The sequence below is a fragment of the Macaca mulatta genome, chromosome 11 (assembly GCF_049350105.2).
Source record: "Macaca mulatta isolate MMU2019108-1 chromosome 11, T2T-MMU8v2.0, whole genome shotgun sequence".
Classification (NCBI taxonomy): Eukaryota; Metazoa; Chordata; class Mammalia; order Primates; family Cercopithecidae; genus Macaca; species Macaca mulatta.
Genome location: NC_133416.1, coordinates 117,485,724 through 117,507,413, shown reverse-complemented (window position 1 = coordinate 117,507,413; position 21,690 = coordinate 117,485,724). Strand labels below are relative to the sequence as shown.

Genomic DNA, 21,690 nt, shown 5'->3' with positions numbered 1-21,690 from the left:
ACCAAATAAGTTTACTGAAGTGGGACAAAGGGGACTTCAAATTTATCTGTATTATCTTACTAAAAACAAAAACAGAACCTATGTGGCAGTCAAGAGGAAGTACTTGTATCCACATGGATAAATTTTAAGTAGAAAGGTGAAGATTGCAAAAATATGCAAATTTTTATGTTTCTGAGATGGAGTCCTACTCTGTCGTCCAGGCTGTAGGGCAGTGGCACACTCTCGGCTCACTGCAGCTTCCGCCTCCTCGGTTCCAGTGGTTCTCCTGCCTCAGTCTCCCAAGTAGCTGGGATTACAGGTGCCCACCACCACACCCAGTAATTTTTTGTATTTTCAGTAGAGACGGGGTTTCACCATGTTGGCCAGGCTGGTGTTGAACTCCTGACCCTAAGTGATTCACCTGCCTTGGTCTCCTAAGTGTTGGGGTTACAGGCGTGAGCCACTGTACTCGGCCAAAAAATATGTCTTCAAAAACATGCAAAAATAATATTGTCTACAGACACAAAACCAGCACTCCCATGTTTTTAATATTTTTGCTGAATTCCAACTTCAGTTACCTCTGGGGGAGAGGAGAGTACACTTACAGTATGTTTCAAAACTAGTATTTTTTTTAAAGAGAAGAAAGTAAATTTAACATAATATATCTGGATGAAAATCAGGTGAGGGGAAGAATACTGGAAATGCTTCATTAACAGCCAGCTCTTAAAGAACATCCAACTTAAAAGCAGGGCAATCCAAACACAAGGTGACAGACTGATTACATCCTCAATTTTTGGAAAACTTAAGATAAAAACACGTCTCCTTTAAAAAAGAGACTAGGATCACCAGATTGTTCCTCTGGGACTGATCTGGAAGGCCCTTCAGGGTTTTAAATGACTCTAGGATCTTCCCTGCAAGTAGCACACAACATGCCAATCACTGATTCACTGAATTCTAGAGAAAATACCCAAATCATGACAAATTCCAAATTAGGGAACTATGACAAAAAAATCCAGTGGTCAAAATTAGAGTTCACTGTGTGCTTGTGTAGCCCGAGTCACCTGTACATGTTCAAACATGCTCACCATAGCTGTAATCTCATCAAAAGACTGAAGAAATTCTACAATTTTAGATTTGTGGGAGGGTTCAACTCGAGCAAAACAGCGGGCGTTCAGGCAGGCATCTCGCTGGGCAGAGGGGTTGAGTTCATCAAACTCCCGGCCTGTGAAAGCTTTTGACGTCACATCCTCATCCTGCCCGAAGATGCCGATGCGGCGACAGATGGCCACAGCAGTGCCCTTGTTGTCCCCAGTGATCATGATGACCCGGATGCCTGCTTGCCGGCACAGCTTCACGGAGGAGGCCACCTCGATTCTTGGAGGATCCAGCATGCCCACGCAGCCAACGAAGGTCAGATTGGTCTAAAATAAGAGCATCACTTTAAATAAAAGTGGCAAATTCTAGGTTTTGTCCCCCAGTTTGAAAAATGCCCAGTTAAACATTGAGACAGGCTTCTGCATTTTCTTTTCTTTTTTTTTTTTCTGAGGCGGAGTTTCACTCTTGTTGCCCAAGCTGGAGTGCCATGGCACAATCTCAGCTCACGGCAACCTCCGCCTCCCGGGTTCAAGCAACTCTCCTGCCTCAGCCTCCAGTGTAGCTGAGACTACAGGTATGCTCCACCACACCTGGCTAATTTTGTATTTTTAGTAGGGACGTGGCTTCTCCATGTTAGTCAGGCTGGTCTCGAACTCAGGTGATGTGCCAGCCTCGGCCTCCCAAAGCGCTGAGATTACAGGTGTGAGCCACTGCGCCTGGCCAGTTTCTGCATTTTCTTTTTTTTTTTTTTTTGAGACGGAGTCTCGCTCTGTAGCCCAGGCTGGAGTGCAGTGGCCAGATCTCAGCTCACTGCAAGCTCCGCCTCCTGGGTTCACGCCATTCTCTGGCCTCAGCCTCCCGAGTAGCTGGGACTACAGGCGCCCGCCACCTCGCCCGGCTAGTTTTTTTTGTATTTCTTAGTAGAGACGGGGTTTCACCGTGTTAGCCAGGATGGTCTTGATCTCCTGACCTCGTGATCCACCCGTCTCAGCCTCCCAAAGTGCTGGATTACAGGCTTGAGCCACCGCGCCCGGCCAGTTTCTGCATTTTCTTATGAGGAAAAAAAAAAACAAACCACTACACTCCTGTTACCAAACCATTCTTTAACTCTTGTGCTATTCTGAGCCCACTATACCAAAGCTTCTTCATTTTGTTCACAGCTTTAGGATGTCACATCCTTGATCTTAAAGAATTCTATTCTAAGCAGAAAAGTGGAAGGAATCTCCAACTTGGACCTTTTGACCTTCAGTAACTAATGAATATTCTAGAAATATCCCCACTTAAAAAAAAATCATGATTTAGATGAGCTGCAAAATGGGGTTTACAAGCTTATTTAAGCTCATCTTGATTATTCTACTTTGAAAATATTCTACTTTGAAAATAACAGACTTTTATGAAATTATTAACTATGTATGTTTGAAGCGGCAATCTAAATTTTAAGGGTGACACAGCTGGCATGGAGAAAAACAAATAACCACACCTCTTTCTTGGCAAAAGTGAGAACTGTTTGACCTTTTGCTTGAAGGAGTACTGTTTAAACACAATGAATCGTGCCGGGTGTGGACAAAGAAACTTTTCATTAGCTAACCTCATATTTAATAAAGTTGGCAGAGTCTTCAAGGTGCATTTCTTCTCTTCTCAGTGGGTTGTCGTGAGTGGCCAGGGCCAGGCATCGCAGGGTGTCGCTGCCACTACCCCACTCTCGAATGACAGACATGATCTTCTGTTTGACTCCAGAGGTCATAGGAACCTTAGTACTTCCAACTCGAATGTGGGTGCACCTGTCAATGACACCTTCAGGAGCACCCTGGAAATGTTACAGATTTAGATCAACAATTTTGTTTTACTGGTTCACCAGGATCTTAACCCTGGTAAGAACATCTCAATTGCAATCTGCCATACTTGCCTTCACAAACATCTTGCTCATTGATGTCCTGCTTGGTTTATTTGGTGTACAATAAACCGACATTGACTTTCTGTCACGTGAAAACTCGAGAGTGAATTCCTTTTTCATCAGCTGTTTAATGACCTACAAAGGGAACAAATATGGAATACTACTGGGTGGCAATTTCTGAACTTTTTTACCTAACAAACAGTAAGCACCTATTACATGACAGATGCTAGGGATATAGCAATAAACAAAATGGACAAGTTTTTGCCCTCATGAAACTTGTCCCCTATTTTAGGGGAGAGAGACTAAGATGCAAAAGTAACACAAGTGCTATGGAGAAAAAGGGAAGGGGGAGAAAATTTGCGTATGTACAGATCATACTGTTACCTAAAGTGGTCAGAAGACAGTGACATTTGAATAAAGATGGCCCCATGGGGCCTGAAAAGATGTGCATGAACCCGTTGGGTGGTGGTGAAAACCCACCAGGCAGAGAACGGGAAGTGCAGCCTGGCAAGTCCTGGAATGGTGAAGGAGTGCCAATGTGGCTGGAACAGAGTTTACATGAGCAAAAGGTGAGACAGGTAATGGCAGAAGACGGTAGAAGCAGGTCATAATACTTCAAAAGTCATTATGGGGCATTTGGCTTTTATGACAAGTAAAAAAGGAAGACAATGGAGGGTCTCAAGCTCTAGTTGTCAAGAATTGGCTGAAGGTGGTCAGGTGCAGTGGATCACCCGAGGTCAGCGGTTTAAGACCAGCCTGGCCAACATGGTGAAACCATCTCTACTAAAATTACAAAAATTAGCCAGGTGTGGTGGCAGGCGCCTATAATCCCAGCTACTCAGGAGGCTGAGGCAGGAGAATCGCTTAAAGCCAGTGGGGGCATAGATTCTAGCGAGACGAGATTGCGCCACTTCACTCCACCCTGGACGAAAGAGCAAACTCCGTCTCAAAACACAAAAGAATTGGCTGAAGGGAGACAAGGAATGCCATTCAGTACAATGACACTGACTTGAACTAGGTAACATCAGAGGTGAAGAGATGGCCCCAAGCAGAGCTGTCCACCAGAACTTCTGAAAGATGGCAGTGCTGTGGCCACTGTTCATGTGGCCGTCACATGTGATGGATAAACACTTTAAGTGAATATGGCTAGGGCACCTAAGGAAGTGTTTTTAGGTATTCTAAGTAGTTTTTTTTTTTTAAAGTATTCTAAGTAGTTTTAGATAGCTAGTGCCTACTGATTATAGTCATGAGACCAGAAGAGATCATGGGAGTAACTATACACAGAAATGGCTGAGGACTATGGGGCCTTCACCTCCTGGTGCTATGTGAAAGACCCAGCTAAGAAGACCTCGAATGAGAGGCCAGAGAGGGAGAGCAAGTGTGGGATCATGGAAGATAAGTGAAGAGGTGCTTCAAAGAGGGAGCGAGTGACAGCACCAACAAAATAGGTAAGATGAGGACTGAGAATTAACCTTTGGCTTTACACCATTACCTACAACTAAAGATACCCCTTCTCTTCCAGTTTTTATACTTTTCTTGCCCTATTACACAGACCAGGAATGCCAGTATAATACTGAGTAGAAATGGTGAGAATTCTGTTGTGTTAGCATGGTCTCTGTATAAACACACCATCAGCGTTGAAGACATGCTTTTACAGTCTCAGTTTGCTGTGATAGATGAGTTTCATCATATGCACCTACTGAGGTGATCTTACCATTTTTTTTCCACCTTAATTTGGTTAATGTAGGGAGTTAATTACATTAATTTGCTCCCACTGACACACATTTAAAAAATCATCACAGAAATTCCCAAGAACATCAGCATCTAACCTAGGACGCTACAAGAGGACTGAAACCTGCTGAACTGACTAGACGGGGATCAGGGCCCTGCAGCAATCCTGCTGGACTGCCAGCCACTGAACTGCCTCAGGCAGCAAAGGAATGGGTATGAGTGCTACGCTGGATTCTGTATCATCTCAATCACATGTGTGTTTAGTTTCAATTAAGCATTTGCACTAATGGCACTGGGATGACTAGAAGAACACACAATGCTTCTGAGGAAGGCGTGGACCTACCCAGGTGAGAGGTCTTGGGAGTGGGGGAGGGAAATCACTTTCTTTCAGTACTATGCTGGCCAAGAACCACGGACCTAGTCAAACAAGCCATGGGGCCAAAACACTGGACCTGCTCTCTCTGCTTCTAAACTACACATGGGCTCCTGCTGTCTCAAGTGGGAAGGGAGGCAAAGAGCTTGTGTTTGGAACTCCTTAGTGAACGAGCAGCATGACAGCTGTTTCTGATCCCTTGGTGAAGGGATGTGAAAAAGATGGGACAAGGGAGCTCTGGAGCAGGGAGACATGAGGATGACAGTGTTGCCCGTACTTGTGTGGTCACTGGCTAGTGAGCCAGTGCTGGTTCAGCCCTATGACATGACTTGTTTCCCATCACTGGGCAGGAGTAGTCAGAGGTCTAGAATCAAACGACTCAAACCCTCAATCTGTGAACTGAGTTTTCAGGCTGCCTCAGATTTTTAGTTACACGAACTAATAGATCACAGGCAGCGTGGCTCTGCCAGGATCCACCTACTTGCTTACTGGCAGAGTGAATGGTCTAAAATGGAGGCAAGGAGCCTGGACTGCTTCGGGTTCATGGAAGACACATGGGTAAAGGGAAGAAGCCAAAGGAGTGGTCCAAGGCCTTCATGGCTCTGAGATTGCTATTTGCGAATTGTGTATCAGTTTACTGAAAAGGAAATCTGTACTTCAGCTGAGACAGTCAATTCCAGTGTGAGTTTTGTTTTCTCAGGACAGTACAAAGGAGACAAAACGCTGCCTCACACTAACTGGAAGACCATGCCACACAGGTCATGGAAGGGCTCGGTGTCCCTAACTGCAGGCTGGACAGGAAGCTCTAGAACTTTTCATCCTGAGATTCTGTGTGGTCACTAAAATGCTTGACATCTGAGGTTATGAAGAAAACAGGTATACTCCTCCCCCACCCAACTCAGGCTGTACTACCCCCCAATGACACAATGCCTCCTCATTTACCGTTATTACTCAGGAAGGGATGAAACAGTTTATGACATACAAAAAGCATTAAACGTGGTGACAATTGATCATTTTGCTAAATGAGGCCTGCCTTTATACAGCTTTGTATGACAACTAGAAAAGGCTGAGTTTTACCTCTCCTTCCCCAGACCTGTTCCTTCAGGCCTGCAGGACCTCTCCCCTTCCCATCGCTCCTTATTCTACCTGGGAACCCTAAGTTACAACAATGTCCTATAAAGAGGCCGCAAGTACTGACTGGCAGCCCCATGGTGATGACAGACAGGTAGGTCTGACGCTAAAAAGAGGTATGTTCGGCAGAACCCAATTCCATGGGAATCCAAGCTCCACAGCTAGGAGACAGTGGGCACTGAGGATGAGGCTCTTTGTAGGCAAATGGTCTGGTGGACCTATTAGAGGACCATGTGGCTGTGCAGACCCTGGACTGCAGACAGAGGGTATTCACTCTTAAGATAGTGTAGGAGGGCTCTTGCCCAACAAGCAATCAGCCTATCTGCCATATAAAAGGAGCAGCTGCTGCCGCCACACAGCCCAGGAATGATGTTTCCTGAGTGGTGGTATGTGGGGGTCAAGAACCAGACATAGACTTTGGGAGCCTGACTTGTGTCCCTAAGCTCCTTCTGCTCCTCCTTGGCTGCTTTGAGGGCATCACACTCCTTCCTCCAACACATCCAGCTTCCACAGTTCCCATTCTTGAGCTGCTTCTGTAGCTTGCTACTTCTCTCCCACCTGTCCCTGGCACCCACATGACTGACTGACCCACACAGACTTTGTGTATTGTAACATCTTTTTTTTTTTTTTTTTTTTTTTTGAGACGGAGTCTCGCTCTGTCGCCCAGGCTGGAGTGCAGTGGCCGGATCTCAGCTCACTGCAAGCTCCGCCTCCCAGGTTGACGCCATTCTCCTGCCTCAGCCTCCCGAGTAGGTGGGACTACAGGCGCCCGCCACCGCGCCCGGCTAGTTTTTTGTATTTTTTAGTAGACACGGGGGTTTCACCGTTTTAGCCAGGATGGTCTCGATCTCCTGACCTCATGATCCGCCCGTCTCAGCCTCCCAAAGTGCTGGAATTACAGGCTTGAGCCACCGCGCCCGGCCGTATTGTAACATCTTATCCGCATATCGCTTCTCATCCAAGCAATCATCTACCACTTTGGCCAGGATAGGATAAAGGGAGTTACCCTTCAAGTTGAGCCACTTCAGGCCTTAGTTTTTTTTAGATGGGGTCTGGCTCTGCTGCCAACGCTGAAGTGCAGTGACGCTGCAACCTAAACTCTTGGCCTCAAGTGACTCTCCCGCCTCAGCTTCCCAAAGTGTTGGGATTACAGGTGTGAGCCACTGCACTCGGCCCATTTCAAGTTCTTAAGCTGAGCCAAGTGACAGGCAGGGGGATGAGACTTTTAAGGAGACCCAGGTGCTAGAGACTCAATGGATGGCCAGTGTCCACCAGCAGCCATTGCAAAGTGTTTCTACTGAGGTCTAAGCTCCCTAGGCTTGTGAGGCCACAGAAATCTAAGGGCAGTACTGCAGGAGTAGCAGCTCTCTGACAGGAACCTCACACTCAGGTCCAACTCACTGTGGAGACTACCATCCTTGCTACTGGCCCTTGTCATAGTGATGCTGGTCGAATGAGCCCTGGCTCAAAGACTCTGACAGGCAGAAAGAAAAAGGCTCAGAGGCCACTCATTTGTTCAGTGTATAGTGCACAATGTCCGTGCCCTCTGCCACTGCCACCACCACCACCACACTGACCTTTGGTATTTGGTTATGCTGGTCTCATCAAATGATTTAAGAAATGTTTGATGCCCAGGCACGGTGGCTCATGCTTGTAATCCCAGCAGTTTAGAAGGCCGAGGCGGGTGGATCACCTGAGGTCAGGAGTTCGAGACCAGCCTGGCTAGCATGGTGAAACCCCATTTCTACCAAAAATACAAAAAATTAGCCAGGCGTGGTGGCGTGTGCCTGTAATCCCAGCTACTAGGGAGGCTGAGGCAGGAGAATCACTTGAACCTGAGCAGCGGAGGTTGCAGTGAGCCAAGCACTCCACGCCACGGCACTCCAACCTGGCGACAGAGAGAGACTCCATCTCAAAAGAGAAAAAAAAAAAAAAGTTTAACTGAACAGGAAAAGAAAGTGTGGTAGTGTCATAGCTGTCAGGGGAAATAAGGTCAAAGGAAAGTTTTAAGATAGAAAGACACTATTATTTCCTCTATGCTGAAGAACATCTAGTAGAGATGGAAATCAATAATGCAGCAAAGATGTTGGGAGGAGGTGGCTTCTGCTAGGAGCAAGAACACTGTTCACAGCACTATGGGAGAAGGCAGCCCCTGTGGGCACAGATGGTCGCTCACGGAAATTAGCTATTCATTGCTTTTATTTTCTTGTCAAATACCCAGGAAGAGCATCTTACGTGAGAGGGAATATGGGGAAGGAAATATTGTAAGTTTGAGAAGATAAGGTATAATCAGTTTTCTAAGAGAGTAGGACAGTGCAGACACTAAGTGTATATAGTACGACTCATAAGCAGCATGAACAATAAACCAGGCTCAAATACTTACTGAGTTGCAGGCATTTGCACGTTCTATTTTAGAAAGACCCTTCAATTCGGTATCAAATACATTCATCTTCTCTACTAGGCAAGTGAGAGCAGTCTCTGTAGCTTCTCCAACTTTTTCATATACACCCTTTGCCTGTATTGGTTAAAGGCACAGAAAGTAGAAACAAGGGAGAAGTACATAGATAAATTTCTCTTTAATATTTTTTTCCACAAAAGCACAATCTGCCCTCTATTACAACCTTTTTTTTTTTTTTTTTTGAGAGGGAGTCTCGCTTAGTCGCCCAGGCTGGAGTGCAGTGGCGCGACCTCTGCTCACTGCAAGCTCCGCCTCCCTGGTTCACGCCATTCTCCCGCCTCAGCCTCCCAAGTAGCTGGGACTACAGGCGCCCGCCACCATGCCCGGCTAATTTTTTGTATTTTTAGTAGAGATGGGGTTTCACCATGTTAGCCAGGATGGTCTTGATCTCCTGACCTCGTGATCCACCCATCTCAGCCTCCCAAAGTGCTGGGATTACAGGCGTGAGCCACTGCGCCCGGCCCTATTACAATATTATTGTAAGGCCATTTTTATCCTTCTCTGGAACAGGTAACCCAGATAATTAAAAACATACTCAAAGTACAGGTATGCATGTGATCTTACTCTAATAAGTAGGTTTTTCATTTCCCTTAAACATAAGATGACATCAATAACAGTATTTATTATTTCACCCAAACATAAGAAGCCACTGATCGCACTATTAATTCAAAGAGCGCCTTCACATAATAATGTAATTCCATGTCACTGCTTATCATTCTGAAGAGTTCACATTCTGTCTCTGACAGGGACTGGCTTGCCTTTGAGACAGAAACATACCCTTTGCTTTCAGGACAACATTTTCTATCCTGGGTTTTATTCATTTATAGTAAGTATGCTATCAACAGATAAGAACATCACATAATACTACAACTTTTAGTTAACTAACTGCAATGCTCAGTCACAGAGGATATGTGAAAGGCTCTCAGCTTTCTTTGGTGAGGTCATGCTGGCCCCGCCATAAGGTCCTGAATGGAAAGGGGAAACAAAATCAGGCACCCGTGACTTTCGAAAGGGAGGAAGGAAGGCTAGACTTTCATTCCACCCACCCCACCCCTGAACTAGGAACAGCCATTTCTTCTAATTTATGAAGAGACTTACCTCATTGTAATCCAAAGCAGAGTCATTACAAAGAGCACAAATTGTTGCTAATTCTACCAGCCCATCATACTGGTGACATTTCACTGGTTTATCATCTTTATGCCTGCCCAAAGAGAAAACACTCTTAGAGCAGGGTGTGGTTGCCGCTATTGATTCCCCCCCGCCCCCCAATTGTTTAATAATGAAAACAGAATTTTTGGGACAATATACTGGAAAAAATTCCAAAGAATCTGATGCCAGAGCCAATATTAGACAAAAACAAAAGAGAGAATGCATCTCTGATATCAGAAATCAATCAGTAAAAAGACCAGAAATTCTTAGTCAATTCAATTCTTCTATCACTGGCATCAGCGAGTAACAAACACAGATCCCTCTTGAAAGTTTGGAGCCCAGAAGATGCAAAAAGATGACTGGATTATAACCTTTGTTTCGTCTTTCAAAGTTTCTGTTTTAAAAACATTTACTACTTTAGTAATAAGTGTTGTCTTGCGCCACATTCAGAAAGCTGTCTTAACTTTGTAGACATGCTGCAAATCGACACAAATACTAAACTGCCACACGGGATCCTTTAAATAAGGAGGAGGGTTACTCACACTTCTCCAATAGGTGCATAAGTTGATCCAGTTATGGTAAATTCATTAAGGGAACAAGTATCACCTTCCACTCTGTCCAGAATGAACATCTGTAGGGGTAGAGGGCATCACAGTATTTAAAAGGGATTTTAAAGAAATACTACACAAATAAACTACCTTTGTTAGCTTAAGACAAAGGCAAACAACCTTTTTCATTTACAAAAACAACTTTAATAAAACTCACTGAGGCTCACTCAGCATCAGCAGTACTGTCCCTTACTCTAACTAGCTTAATTATATTAGACTGCCTCACCCATCACACCCCCGACCAATCAAACAGTATGAAAAACAGCATCACTGAGGTGCTGAATGAATGAGCAGCAGTGGCACCAAAGACAAAACAACCCACACAAAACCCAAGTTATGAGGACTACCGGTCAGCAAAAAGGTCAGTTCCAGAGACAAGTTACTCTTTAGATTGCTCAGAACTCCAGATTTCAAATGGCTGGCTTTGAGAGTGGTATTAGGCAGTCCTGCCTTAGAGCTAAGCACAAAAGCTTGGGAAGAATAAACTCACATTTCAGAGTTGCATAAACATTTCCCGAGTAAAATAAGACAAAGTGCTTCTCTGCTCCTTCCCACTTATTTTTATTGTGGCAATAGCTCATGTTCTATGAAGCTGCATAACTATATGTATACAGTAAGGAGCCCGCAGAGCTGAATGAACTGATGTTCCCTAGACAATACAGATGGAAGCATGCTTAGGAAAGGATTAATTTTATTTTTTAAAGTGACATAAGCTATTTTCTTAAAGATAATTTTTCCACTGCTTGATTTGCAATCACAAATTATAATTCAGAAGCCCAGTTTGGAAAAGTAAGATTTAGGCTTGCTTGTGTTTTCTTTGCAAATGAAAAGTTTTAAAACCTCCTCTAAAAAGAAAAAATTACAGAAAGTGATGTCAAAACTATAGTTTCTCATGCTTTCTCTGAAATATGAGCAATTAATAATCTGATCAAATCATTCTCTAAGGGGAATTTTAAAAATGTAAAACTCAAGTTAAAAAGGCCATGTTGAGCCGGGCGTGGTGGCTCACGCCTGTAATCTCAGCACTTTGGGAGGCCAAGGTGGGTGGATCACGAGGTCAGGAGCTCAAGATCAGCCTGGCAAAGATGGTGAAACTCCCTCTACTAAAAATACAACAAATTAGCCGGGCGTGGTAGTGGGCACCTGTAATCCCAGCTACTCGGGAGGTTGAGGCAGAGAGGTGCTTGAACCCGGGACGCGGAGGGTGCAGTGAGCTGAGATTGCGCCACTGCACTCCAGCCTGGGCGACAGAGTGAAACTCAACACCACCACCACCACCACCAACAAAAAGCTATGTTGTAAACATCATTTCAGAGCAATTTGTCTTGCATTCAATAAGGAAATTAATCTTTATTTTAAAATAACTCTTTTTTTGAGGCGGAGTTTCGCTCTGTCGCCTAGGCTGGATGGAGTGCAATGGCATGACTTGGCTCACTGCAACCTCCACCTCCCAGGTTCAAGTGATTCTCCTGCCTCAGCCCCCCAATAGCTGAAATTATAGGCACCTGCGACCACGGCTAGCTAATTTTTGTAGTATTAGTGGAAACAAGGTTTCCCTGTTGGTCAGGCTGGTCTCGAACTCCTGACCTCAGGTGATCCACCCGCCTCGGCCTCCCAAAGTGCTGAAATTACAGGTGTGAACCACCGCGCCCAGCCAAAAATGTGAAATTCTCTGAGTCTATACCAAAGCCCAAAATATTCTAAAAGACATTCAGAATTTGAATCTACATGAGCTAAATCTAAATGTACTTAGACATTTTTGACTGTGAGCAAGTCAACCATTTAGGATATGCAGGATGAAAATCTTCCTAAGTCAAGGGCAGTTATGCAATACCCACTGCAAGAAGCCTCCTGCAGAATACCAATTAGCACCAGCTTTCTGTTGTGAGGTAAAGCTTCACTCAGAACAGGCAAGCTTTTTCTTTATTAAAACATTTAAAGTCAAGTCATTCAAGGGAGAATAGAACAAAAGAATTTTTATAATGAACTGGGAAACTGACATTTTAAAAATTACAGTTTTATACATGGCTTACTTTCATGGACATAAAGACTATTCTGAGGAATTAACACTTTCAGGCTAAGTGAGACACAAAATAGTAAATAAGAAAATTCCCTTTCTCTTCCTGAAACAACCAGTATGATAAACCTGACTTTTTAGCCAATTCATCCAACCTTTTGGTTCCAAAAAGTAAGAACTTAAGTAGCTCAGTCAAACACCTTAATATCCTGGAGAAACCTAAGACAAACCTAGAAGCTTTTCACTTTGAAAGTTGGAATACCCCAGTTCTGTCAATTCTAAATGTGGGTTTGGACTCACAAGGAGCTTGCGGGGGAGGGAGAACCTGTATCTAAAAAATCATCATGAACTTAAAATTGGCAAGATAAAAATTCACAGGGCTTCACTGATTATAAAACAATTTCCGATGTTAAAAATAATTATCTAAAACCTGACGATAAGGCCAAGATAACTACATCCTTTCAATATCATACAGAAGCATTATTTAACAAGCCCATTCTAAGAAAACATAACACTGTGCTATTAAATGCTCATATTATATGAGGTTTCCCTATAATTCAGCTGTATAATTATTGCATTTATTCAGTTGTTACTTTTCTAACAGCAGGTTTAAATCATTTATTTTATCCAAGGGTGGTCAAAAAATATACGATGGCCAGGCAAGGGGACTCACGCCTATAATCCCAGCACTTTGGGAGGCCGAGGAGGCGGGTGGATCACTTGAGGTCCGGAGTTTGAGACCAGCCTGACCAACATGGAGAAACCCTATCTCTACAAAAATACAGAAACTTAGCCAGGCATGGGGGGCACATGCCTGTAATCCCAGCTACTCGGGAGGCTGAAGCAGGAGAATTGTTTGAACACAGAAGGCGGAGGTTGTAGTGAGCTGAGATTGGGCCATCACACTACAGCCTGGGCAATAAGAGTGAAACTCTGTCTCAAGACAAAACAAAACGAAAACAAACTATATATATATATATATATATGTGTATATATATATGTATATGTATGTATATATATATACACGTATATATATGTATAAACTATATATATGTATGTATATATGATGAATACACACAATAAAGCAAGTTAAAAGCAATTTTAGTCAGCCCTCTGTATCTGTGGGTTCCACATCCACTGTCAACTAAACAGCAGATAGAAAAATAACTGCGTCTATACTGAACATGTACAATTTTTTCTTGTCATTATTTCCTAAACAACACAGTTTAACTATTTACATATCATTTATAATATTACGTTAGGTATTATAAGTAATCTGGAGATGATTTCAAGTATACAGGAGGATGAACAAGGTTATATGCAAGTACTGAAGCATTTCATTTCAGAGACTTGAGCATCTGCAGAGTTTGGAATCTGAGGGAGGTCCTGGAACCAATCTCCAGTGAATACTGAGAGATGACTGTATCTACTTTTTAGGAAAAAGCATGCTTCATTCAACATGTGATAGAAAAACCAACTAGGACTTCAGGTAGAGAGGTTAACTAGCAGCTTTCTCTAGAACTTGTCTGTTAACATACACCTAGAGACAGAGGATCAGGAAAATAACAAAGGAGGCTGAGTGTGGTGGCTCATGCTTGTAATTCCAGCTCTTTGGGAGGCCAAGGCAGGAGGATCACTTGAGCCCAGGAATTCAAGACCAGCCTGGTGACATAGTGAGAACCTATCTCTACAAAAAAAAATAAAAATAAAATAAATAGTGGGGCATGGTGTCATGCACTTGTGGTTGTAGCTACTTGCAAGGCTGGGGTGGGAGGACTTGAGCCTGGGAGGTTGAGGCTACAAGTGAGTCACAGCTGTGTGTCTTTTTTTTCTTTTCTTTGAGATGGAGTCTTGCTTGTCGCCCAGGATTGAGTGCAGTGGCATGATCTTGGCTCACTGCAACCTCTGCCGCCCAGGTTCAAGCAATTCTCCTGCTTCAGCCTCCTGAGTAGCTGGGACTACAGGTGCATGCCACCACACCCAGCTAATTTTTGTCTTTTTTGTAGAGATGGGGTTTCACCATATTAGTCAGGTTGGTCTCAAACTCCTGACCTCAGGTGATCCATCTGCCTTGGCCTCTCAAAGTGCTGGGATTACAGGCGTGAGCCACTGTGCCCAGTCTTTTTTTTTTAATTAAAGGAAAATATAATTTCTCTAATTCTCTTACATCTAATACAAGTACATCAGCCATGCAGATGTCCTGTATTTCGTGAAACAGTTTTAGGAATTAAAGATTAGATCCTCTCAAATATTAGAAATTAAGCTCAGGCTATACACACAGCCCACAGAAAGGTATGAAATTACAAATCAAAAGTTTTGATGGCATGAAGGCATATTGGTAGGATGAACAAAGAAACACCACAGGGAATATTCTAAACTACTCCTCTTACCCTGCAGACTGACATCTGGTTTGTTGTAAGTGTACCAGTCTTGTCCGAGCAGATAACAGAAGTACAACCAAGGGTTTCCACAGACGGGAGGCTTCGAACAATAGCATTTTTCTTTGCCATTCTGCGAGTTCCAAGAGCCAGGCAGGTGGTGATGACTGCAGGCAGACCTTCAGGAATGGCTGCTACAGCCAGGGCCACTGCAATTTTAAAGTAGTAAATAGCACCTCTGATCCAGGACCCTCCATGAACTGGGTCATTGAAGTGACCGATATTTATGATCCAGACTGCAATGCAAATAAGGGAGATGACTTTGGAAAGCTGTTCCCCAAATTCATCTAGTTTTTGCTGAAGCGGTGTTCTCTCCTGTTCTGTTGCCACCATTTCATCCCGGATCTTGCCAATTTCAGTGTTAACTCCAGTTGCTACCACCACTCCCATAGCTTTCCCAGCAGCAATGTTTGTACCCTAGGACAGAAGTAGAGAACTGGTCACAAGATGAATACCACATCCCAACTTAAATACTGACACTGGATTTTGACTAGGGCACCCAGATTCTCAACACATTCTACTAGGCCTTCCACTGGCTACTGTTCAAGCAACCAGCCATACAACTGTGACAACAGGCAATGCTCCATGTGGTACTTACTTATACCAGGCAGCTCTGTAATGACCCACCTAGATTTCTATTTGCAGACCATCTTCAAGCAGTGCTCTAACCCTTCTGTGTTCCCAATTTTTCCAACTCGTATAGTTCAACTCTAAGCATTCTCCACCTCTGGCTCCAACAACTCAAGGCCCCTACTTTTCTCACTGTAATAGGAAAGGCAACTAGCCCCATGGGCTATCTTGAGAACCCCTAATCATGTGCCAGCATCCAAAAACCAATGAAATTAAGTGCGAGCAGTCTCTCCTATGCCATTTTAATTTCTAGTGTTATAAGAGAAGGACATGGCTTCATTATTTTCAGGGTAACTCTATTTACTTACTATGGGTAGTAGTCAGGCTCTCATACAAACCCACAAATGTCCCCAACTTAAAATCATTACAGATTCCAAACCAAAAATCCATGCATTTCCTCACTCTTCAAAAAATTTTTCTCATCAACAGAAAAACTGAAATAGTAAAATGAACATTCATATACTTTGCACTTTGACTCACCAGTATTGTTTGCCACATTTGCTTTCTCTCTCCCTAAACACACACCTTCTTATTGTGAACCACATACAAATAGCAGCTGTCATCTACATAATTTTGAAAATACCCTTTATTGGCTAAGGCTTTTCCAAACAAATCTACTTTTCAACTATGTTTGCAAGTAAGAGTTGGAAGATGTTTGAGCTGGTCTTTTTTTTTTTTTTTTTTTGGTCCCCCAAAACTTGCCAACTAAAAGACATCTAACTCACATGTTATGTTACTGCCATATTCTGACAGCTAAGACTGACCATGAAAAGTGTGATTATCCTTTAGAATGATAGCCAGTGATGGCTGGCAGTGAAAAACGTAACATTTGTGGACCATGAGGCTTTAGAAATGTCTCTAATTAAAAACACATTTCATAAAGTACTTACAGAAAACAGCATGTTCTTTTTATCTTGGTTGACAGCTCGTGGGTCAGGGACGGGGTCAGTGTGCTTGATGACAGAGACAGACTCACCTAAGCGGGTTGTGAGACAGAAAAAACAGATCTCTGCGACCCACACTAAGAACCTAGACTCTCATTCATGCCCACCCATTACCACTCTTGGGATAATGTCAGTGTGAGAAAAGGGGCAAAAGGCCAAATTCATCCAAAGGAGGTAAGCTGGGAAAATTTAGTAATGGAAATTAATACCAGACCAAAGGGTGTCAGGATAAAAATCAACACAATTCCAAAATAAAAAAGTGAATTTTCAAGTAGAATCCTCACTGATTACCTTTATTTTCTGGAGTAACTGTTCAAATTAATTCATTTTTCGGTAATCATTTTATACTCTGATACTGTGACTATATTATTTACATATTTGTTGTATACTTTAATAAATACTTTAACATGTATACTGATACTTCTTTCCCCGCCCCCCCCGAGACAGAGGTCTTGCTCTATCACTCAGGCTGGAATGCAATGGCACAATCACAACTCACTACAGGCTCAACTTCCCGGGCTCAAGCCATCTTCCCAACGTGGCTTCCTGAATAGAAGGGCACCCAATACCATGCCAGGTTAATTGTTCGGTATTTTTTTGGAGAGACGGGGTTTTACTCTGTTGCCCAGGGTGGTCTCCAACTCGTGGATTCAAACAATTTGCTCATCTTGGCCTCCCCAAAGTGCTGGAATTACAGGTGTGGGCCACCACATCTGGCTATACTCTGAAGTAGCAATTAGCAAGTGTACTGGAAAGATCACACGGTAAATAAAGAACTACTTCTTTTTTTTTTTTTTTTTTTTGAGATAGAGTCTTGCTTTGTTGCCCAGGCTGGAGTCCAGTGGCACAATCTCGGCTTACTGAAACCTCTGCCTCCCGGGCAATTCTCCAGCCTCAGCCTCCTGAGTAGCTGGGATTACAGGCATGTGCCACCATGCCCGGCTAATTTTTGTATTTTCAGTAGAGACGGGTTTTGCTATGTTGGCCAGGTTGGTCTCAAACTCCTGACCTCAGGTGATCTACCCACATCCGCCTCCCAAAGTGCTAGGATTACAGGCATGCGCTACCATGCCCGGCTGATTTCAATTTAAAAATCACGTCACAGATATACAATTAGGGTCAATCTGAGTAAAATATGTCTCTAAATAAGTCACAGGTAGCAAACTTCACTCTCAATATTTGACCAAAAAAATTGATTCCACAAGTTAGCCAAAAACTACATTATGATTACTTAACAAGGCCGGACGCGGTGGCTCAAGCCTGTAATCCCAGCACTTTGGGAGGCCGAGACGGGTGGATCACGAGGTCAGGAGATCGAGACCATCCTGGCTAACACGATGAAACCCCGTCTCTACTAAAAAATACAAACAACTAGCCGGGCGAGGTGGCGGGCGCCTGTAGTCCCAGCTACTCGGGAGGCAGAGGCAGGAGAATGGCATAAACCCGGGAGGCGGAGCTTGCAGTGAGCCGAGATCGTGCCACTGCACTCCAGCCTGGGTGACAGAGCCAGACTCCGTCTCAAAAAAAAAAAAAAAAAAAAAAAAATGATTACTTAACAAAAGAAAATATTCGAGAACCTCTATGAAGTTCAAAAATTTTTTTTTAAACTTTTAAAGTTTTTTATTATAGGCTGGGTGTGATCACTTATGTCTGTAATCCCAGCACTTTGGGAGGTTGAGGCGGGCAGATCACTTCAGGTCAGGAGGTAAAGACCAGCCTGGCCAACAGGGCAAAACCCTATCTCTACTAAAAATACAATTAGCCAGGTGCGGTGGTGTGCGCCTATAATTCCAGCTACTAGGGAGGCTAAGGCATGAAAATTACTTCAACCCCGGAAGCAGAGGTTGCACTGAGCTGAGATCGCGCCACTGGGCGACAGAGTACAACTCTGTCTTAATTTAAAAAAAAAAAAAAAAAAAAAAAGTTTTTCATTATAGAGACTATAACTGCTCTCTCAAACGCTTGGCCACAAGTGATCCTACTGCCTCAGCGTCCCAAAGTCCTGAAATTACAAGCATGAGCCACCGTGCCCAGCCTAAAAAGTTTTTAAATGCCTGTAATCCCAGCACTTTGGGAGGCCAAGGCGGGCGGATCATAAGATCAGGAGTTCGAGACCAGCCTGACCAACACAGTGAAACCCTGTCTCTACTAAAAATACAAAAATTAGCTAGGCGTGGTGGCGCACGCCTGTAATCCCAGACACTCAGGTGGCTGAGGCAGGAGAATAGCTTGAATCCAGGAGGCAGAGATTGCAGTGAGCCGAGATCGCGACACTACACTACAGCCTGGGCAACAGAGCGAGACTCTGTCTCAAAAAAAAAGTTTTTAAATGGCAACTATGTCTTTAGGGCACACTATGAGAATTTCACAAATATAACCCAACCATTTCCCCAACATTTTATGGCTTAATTGGCCTCCAGTTTGTTGTTGCTAATGAGAGTTTTAATAAGTAAGCTATTTATAAAGAAACAATACCAAAAAAAAAATAGAGCCCAGGTTACTCACATCACTGTCTCCACGACATTAGTTGTTTTTCAAAACCGATAATCAGATAAATCTTGAGAGCCTTTAGACTTTATATTTACTATTTAATCCAAGTTAGCATTGTATTTAAAGTTAATTCTTCTGATAAACTTACTTCCAGTTAATATGAACCCTCCACCCTACACTGTACTTTTATCACACAAAAACGGGAAAATGTTTCAAACAATTGTGCAAACTCCAGGTAGTACAACTTTCATCTCTTATGGGGCTAACTTTTGTTAACTGTGTATCTGGATATTGTAAAGACGGACGCAACATTAGCACTCCTCCAATGAAAAAAATTACAGCACTGGAGTCTATTTTTCTTGCCTGGAAAAAGGACATCGAATAAGTAATTTGCTTTCCACAAAACAGACAATTCAACCTTAAGATTATTACCAATGGTAATGAACAAATTACAACTTTTTTTTTTTTTTTTGGAGACAGAGTCTTGCTCTGTTGCCCAGGCCGGAGCGCAGAGGCATAAGCGTGGCTCACTGTAGCCTTGACCCGGGCACAAGTGATCTTTTCACCCAGCCTCCTGACTAGCTGGGATTACAGGCCTGGCTAATTTTTGTATTTTTTGTAGATATGGGCTTTTGCCATGCTGCCCAGGCCGGTCTTTAACTCCCGGGCTCAAGCCATCTGCCCGCTTCAGTCTCCCAAAGTGTTGGAATTACAAGCGTGAGCCACCGTGCCCAGCCATTTTATTTTGTTTTTAAATCATGCCTTTAAAACCATATTGGCAGCCAGATGCAGTGGTTCACACCTGAAATCCCAGCACTTTGGAAGGCTGAGGCAGGTGGATCACCTGAGGTCAGGAGTTCAAGACTAGCCTGACCAACAAGGTGAAACCCTGTCTCTACTAAAAATACAAAAATTAGCTGGGCATGGTGGCAGGAGCCTGTAGTTCCAGCTACTCAGGAGGCTGAGACTGGAGAACATCCTGAACCTGAGAGGTGGAGGTTGCAGTGAGCCGCAATCACGCCACTGCACTCCAGCCTGGGCAACGGAGCGAGACAAAATAAGTATCTTAGAGAGGATTAAGATGGGATACTATAAAGGGACAGTGAGGCAAGAGCCAACTCTATTGGCATGGGACATGAGAAGGTCTTCAGAAATTCAATGACCTAATACATCATATTTACCTGTGAGAATCGACTGGTCAACTCTTAGTGTGGTAGATTTGATGGAAGTTAACCTTATATCAGCAGGAACTTTGTCACCAACTAATTAGGAGAAAAAAAAAGGCAGCTGAAATGAGCAACTTTTACAACTATGTTATCTAAAGATGAATTTGTCTCCAAATCAATTTTTAAAGATAATAAATGATCTGCATATAATACAAATACATAAAATTCTGTTAAAGCAAGCAATGTGATCAGCCTTTCTTGGGGTAATAAAAAGCTTTAGATGGATTCAAGATTTGAATTAGGAAGGAAGAGAATGAGGCTTAAGGAAACCTAACTACATACATTATTCTAACAAGTTTTGCTCTGTATCTTCAGAGAGGCCTTTAAGCTTTCACTTTAAAGAATACTTTCCTAGTTAGCAATAAGAAGTGACATATTTTCTTAGGTTTACTACATATATGCAAGGCACAGCAAAGAGAATAAAGTTGTGTATGCCATGATTCATTCCATCAAAAAGGCTAAATTATTGCGAACAGGAAGCAAATGGCCCCCTTTAAAAAAGATACTCGGCCGGGCGCGGTGGCTCAAGCCTGTAATCCCAGCACTTTGGGAGGCCGAGACGGGCGGATCACGAGGTCAGGAGATCGAGACCATCCTGGCGAACACGGTGAAACCCCGTCTCTACTAAAAAAATACAAAAAACTAGCCGGGCGAGGTGGCGGGCGCCTGTAGTCCCAGCTACACAGGAGGCTGAGGCAGGAGAATGGCGTAAACCCGGGAGGCGGAGCTTGCAGTGAGCTGAGATCCGGCCACTGCGCTCCAGCCCCGGCGACAGAGCGAGACTCCGTCTCAAAAAAAAAAAAAAAAAAAAAAAAGATACTCGGCCGGGCGCGGTGGCTCACGCCTGTAATCCCAGCACTTTGGGAGGCCGAGGCGGGCGGATCACAAGGTCAGGAGATCGAGACCACGGTGAAACCCCGTCTCTACTAAAAATACAAAAAATTAGCCGGGTGCGGTTGTGGGCGCCTGTAGTCCCAGCTACTCAGGAGGCTGAGGCAGGAGAATGGCGTGAACCCGGGAGGCGGAGCTTGCAGTGAGCCGAGATCGCGCCACTGCAGTCCAGCCTGGGCGACAGAGCGAGACTCCGTCTCAAAAAAAAAAAAAGATACTCAACGAAACACATGGCAAATGCAAAATCAAACTATACTAACACTTTTTTTTTTTTTTTAAAAGACAGGGTCTTGCTCTGTCACCCAGGATGTAGAGATCAGTGGGGCAATCGCAGCTCACCGCACCCTTGACCTCCCACTTCAGCTTCCCAAGCAGGACTACAGATACACATCACCTGGGCAACAAAGCTACTCTCCATCTCAAAAAGCAATATAAAATAAAATGTTTATTTCCAAGTTAGTCTTAGCTCTTTCACTGTTTCAAACCCTTTGATATGCTCGTATAACACGTAATTAATCATACTAAAATGACAACTTCCAAAGGTATAAAGAAACACCTCTGGGAAGGTGTAGCAAACTAGTAACACTGGGCAGCTGGGGCATATATCCTTTGATACCTTTTGAAATATCAATTAAT

The 21,690-nt window shown here is 43.6% G+C and overlaps 1 protein-coding gene across 40 annotated transcripts in view; it reads right to left on the bottom strand.

The window, feature by feature from the left end:
- ATP2A2 (ATPase sarcoplasmic/endoplasmic reticulum Ca2+ transporting 2) overlaps positions 1 to 21,690 on the bottom strand; it is a 72,775-nt gene that overhangs the window by 9,957 nt on the left and 41,128 nt on the right. For 37 of the 40 annotated variants that reach the window (XR_013401386.1, XR_013401385.1, XM_077955041.1 and 34 more), the window contains 9 exons: positions 20,119 to 20,199; positions 16,394 to 16,479; positions 14,826 to 15,290; positions 10,353 to 10,441; positions 9,760 to 9,862; positions 8,587 to 8,718; positions 2,981 to 3,103; positions 2,663 to 2,881; positions 1,065 to 1,400 (listed from right to left, as the gene is read on the bottom strand). Coding sequence is in view for 38 of the 40 variants with exons in the window: in XM_077955041.1 (XP_077811167.1) it covers positions 1,065 to 1,400; positions 2,663 to 2,881; positions 2,981 to 3,103; positions 8,587 to 8,718; positions 9,760 to 9,862; positions 10,353 to 10,441; positions 14,826 to 15,290; positions 16,394 to 16,479; positions 20,119 to 20,199 (1,634 nt within the window). In the remaining 2 variants the exon portion in view is untranslated. The remainder of the gene's footprint in view (positions 1 to 1,064; positions 1,401 to 2,662; positions 2,882 to 2,980; positions 3,104 to 8,586; positions 8,719 to 9,759; positions 9,863 to 10,352; positions 10,442 to 14,825; positions 15,291 to 16,393; positions 16,480 to 20,118; positions 20,200 to 21,690) is intronic. The other 3 variants (XM_077955020.1, XM_077955045.1, XM_077955046.1) reach the window with 1 other exon arrangement.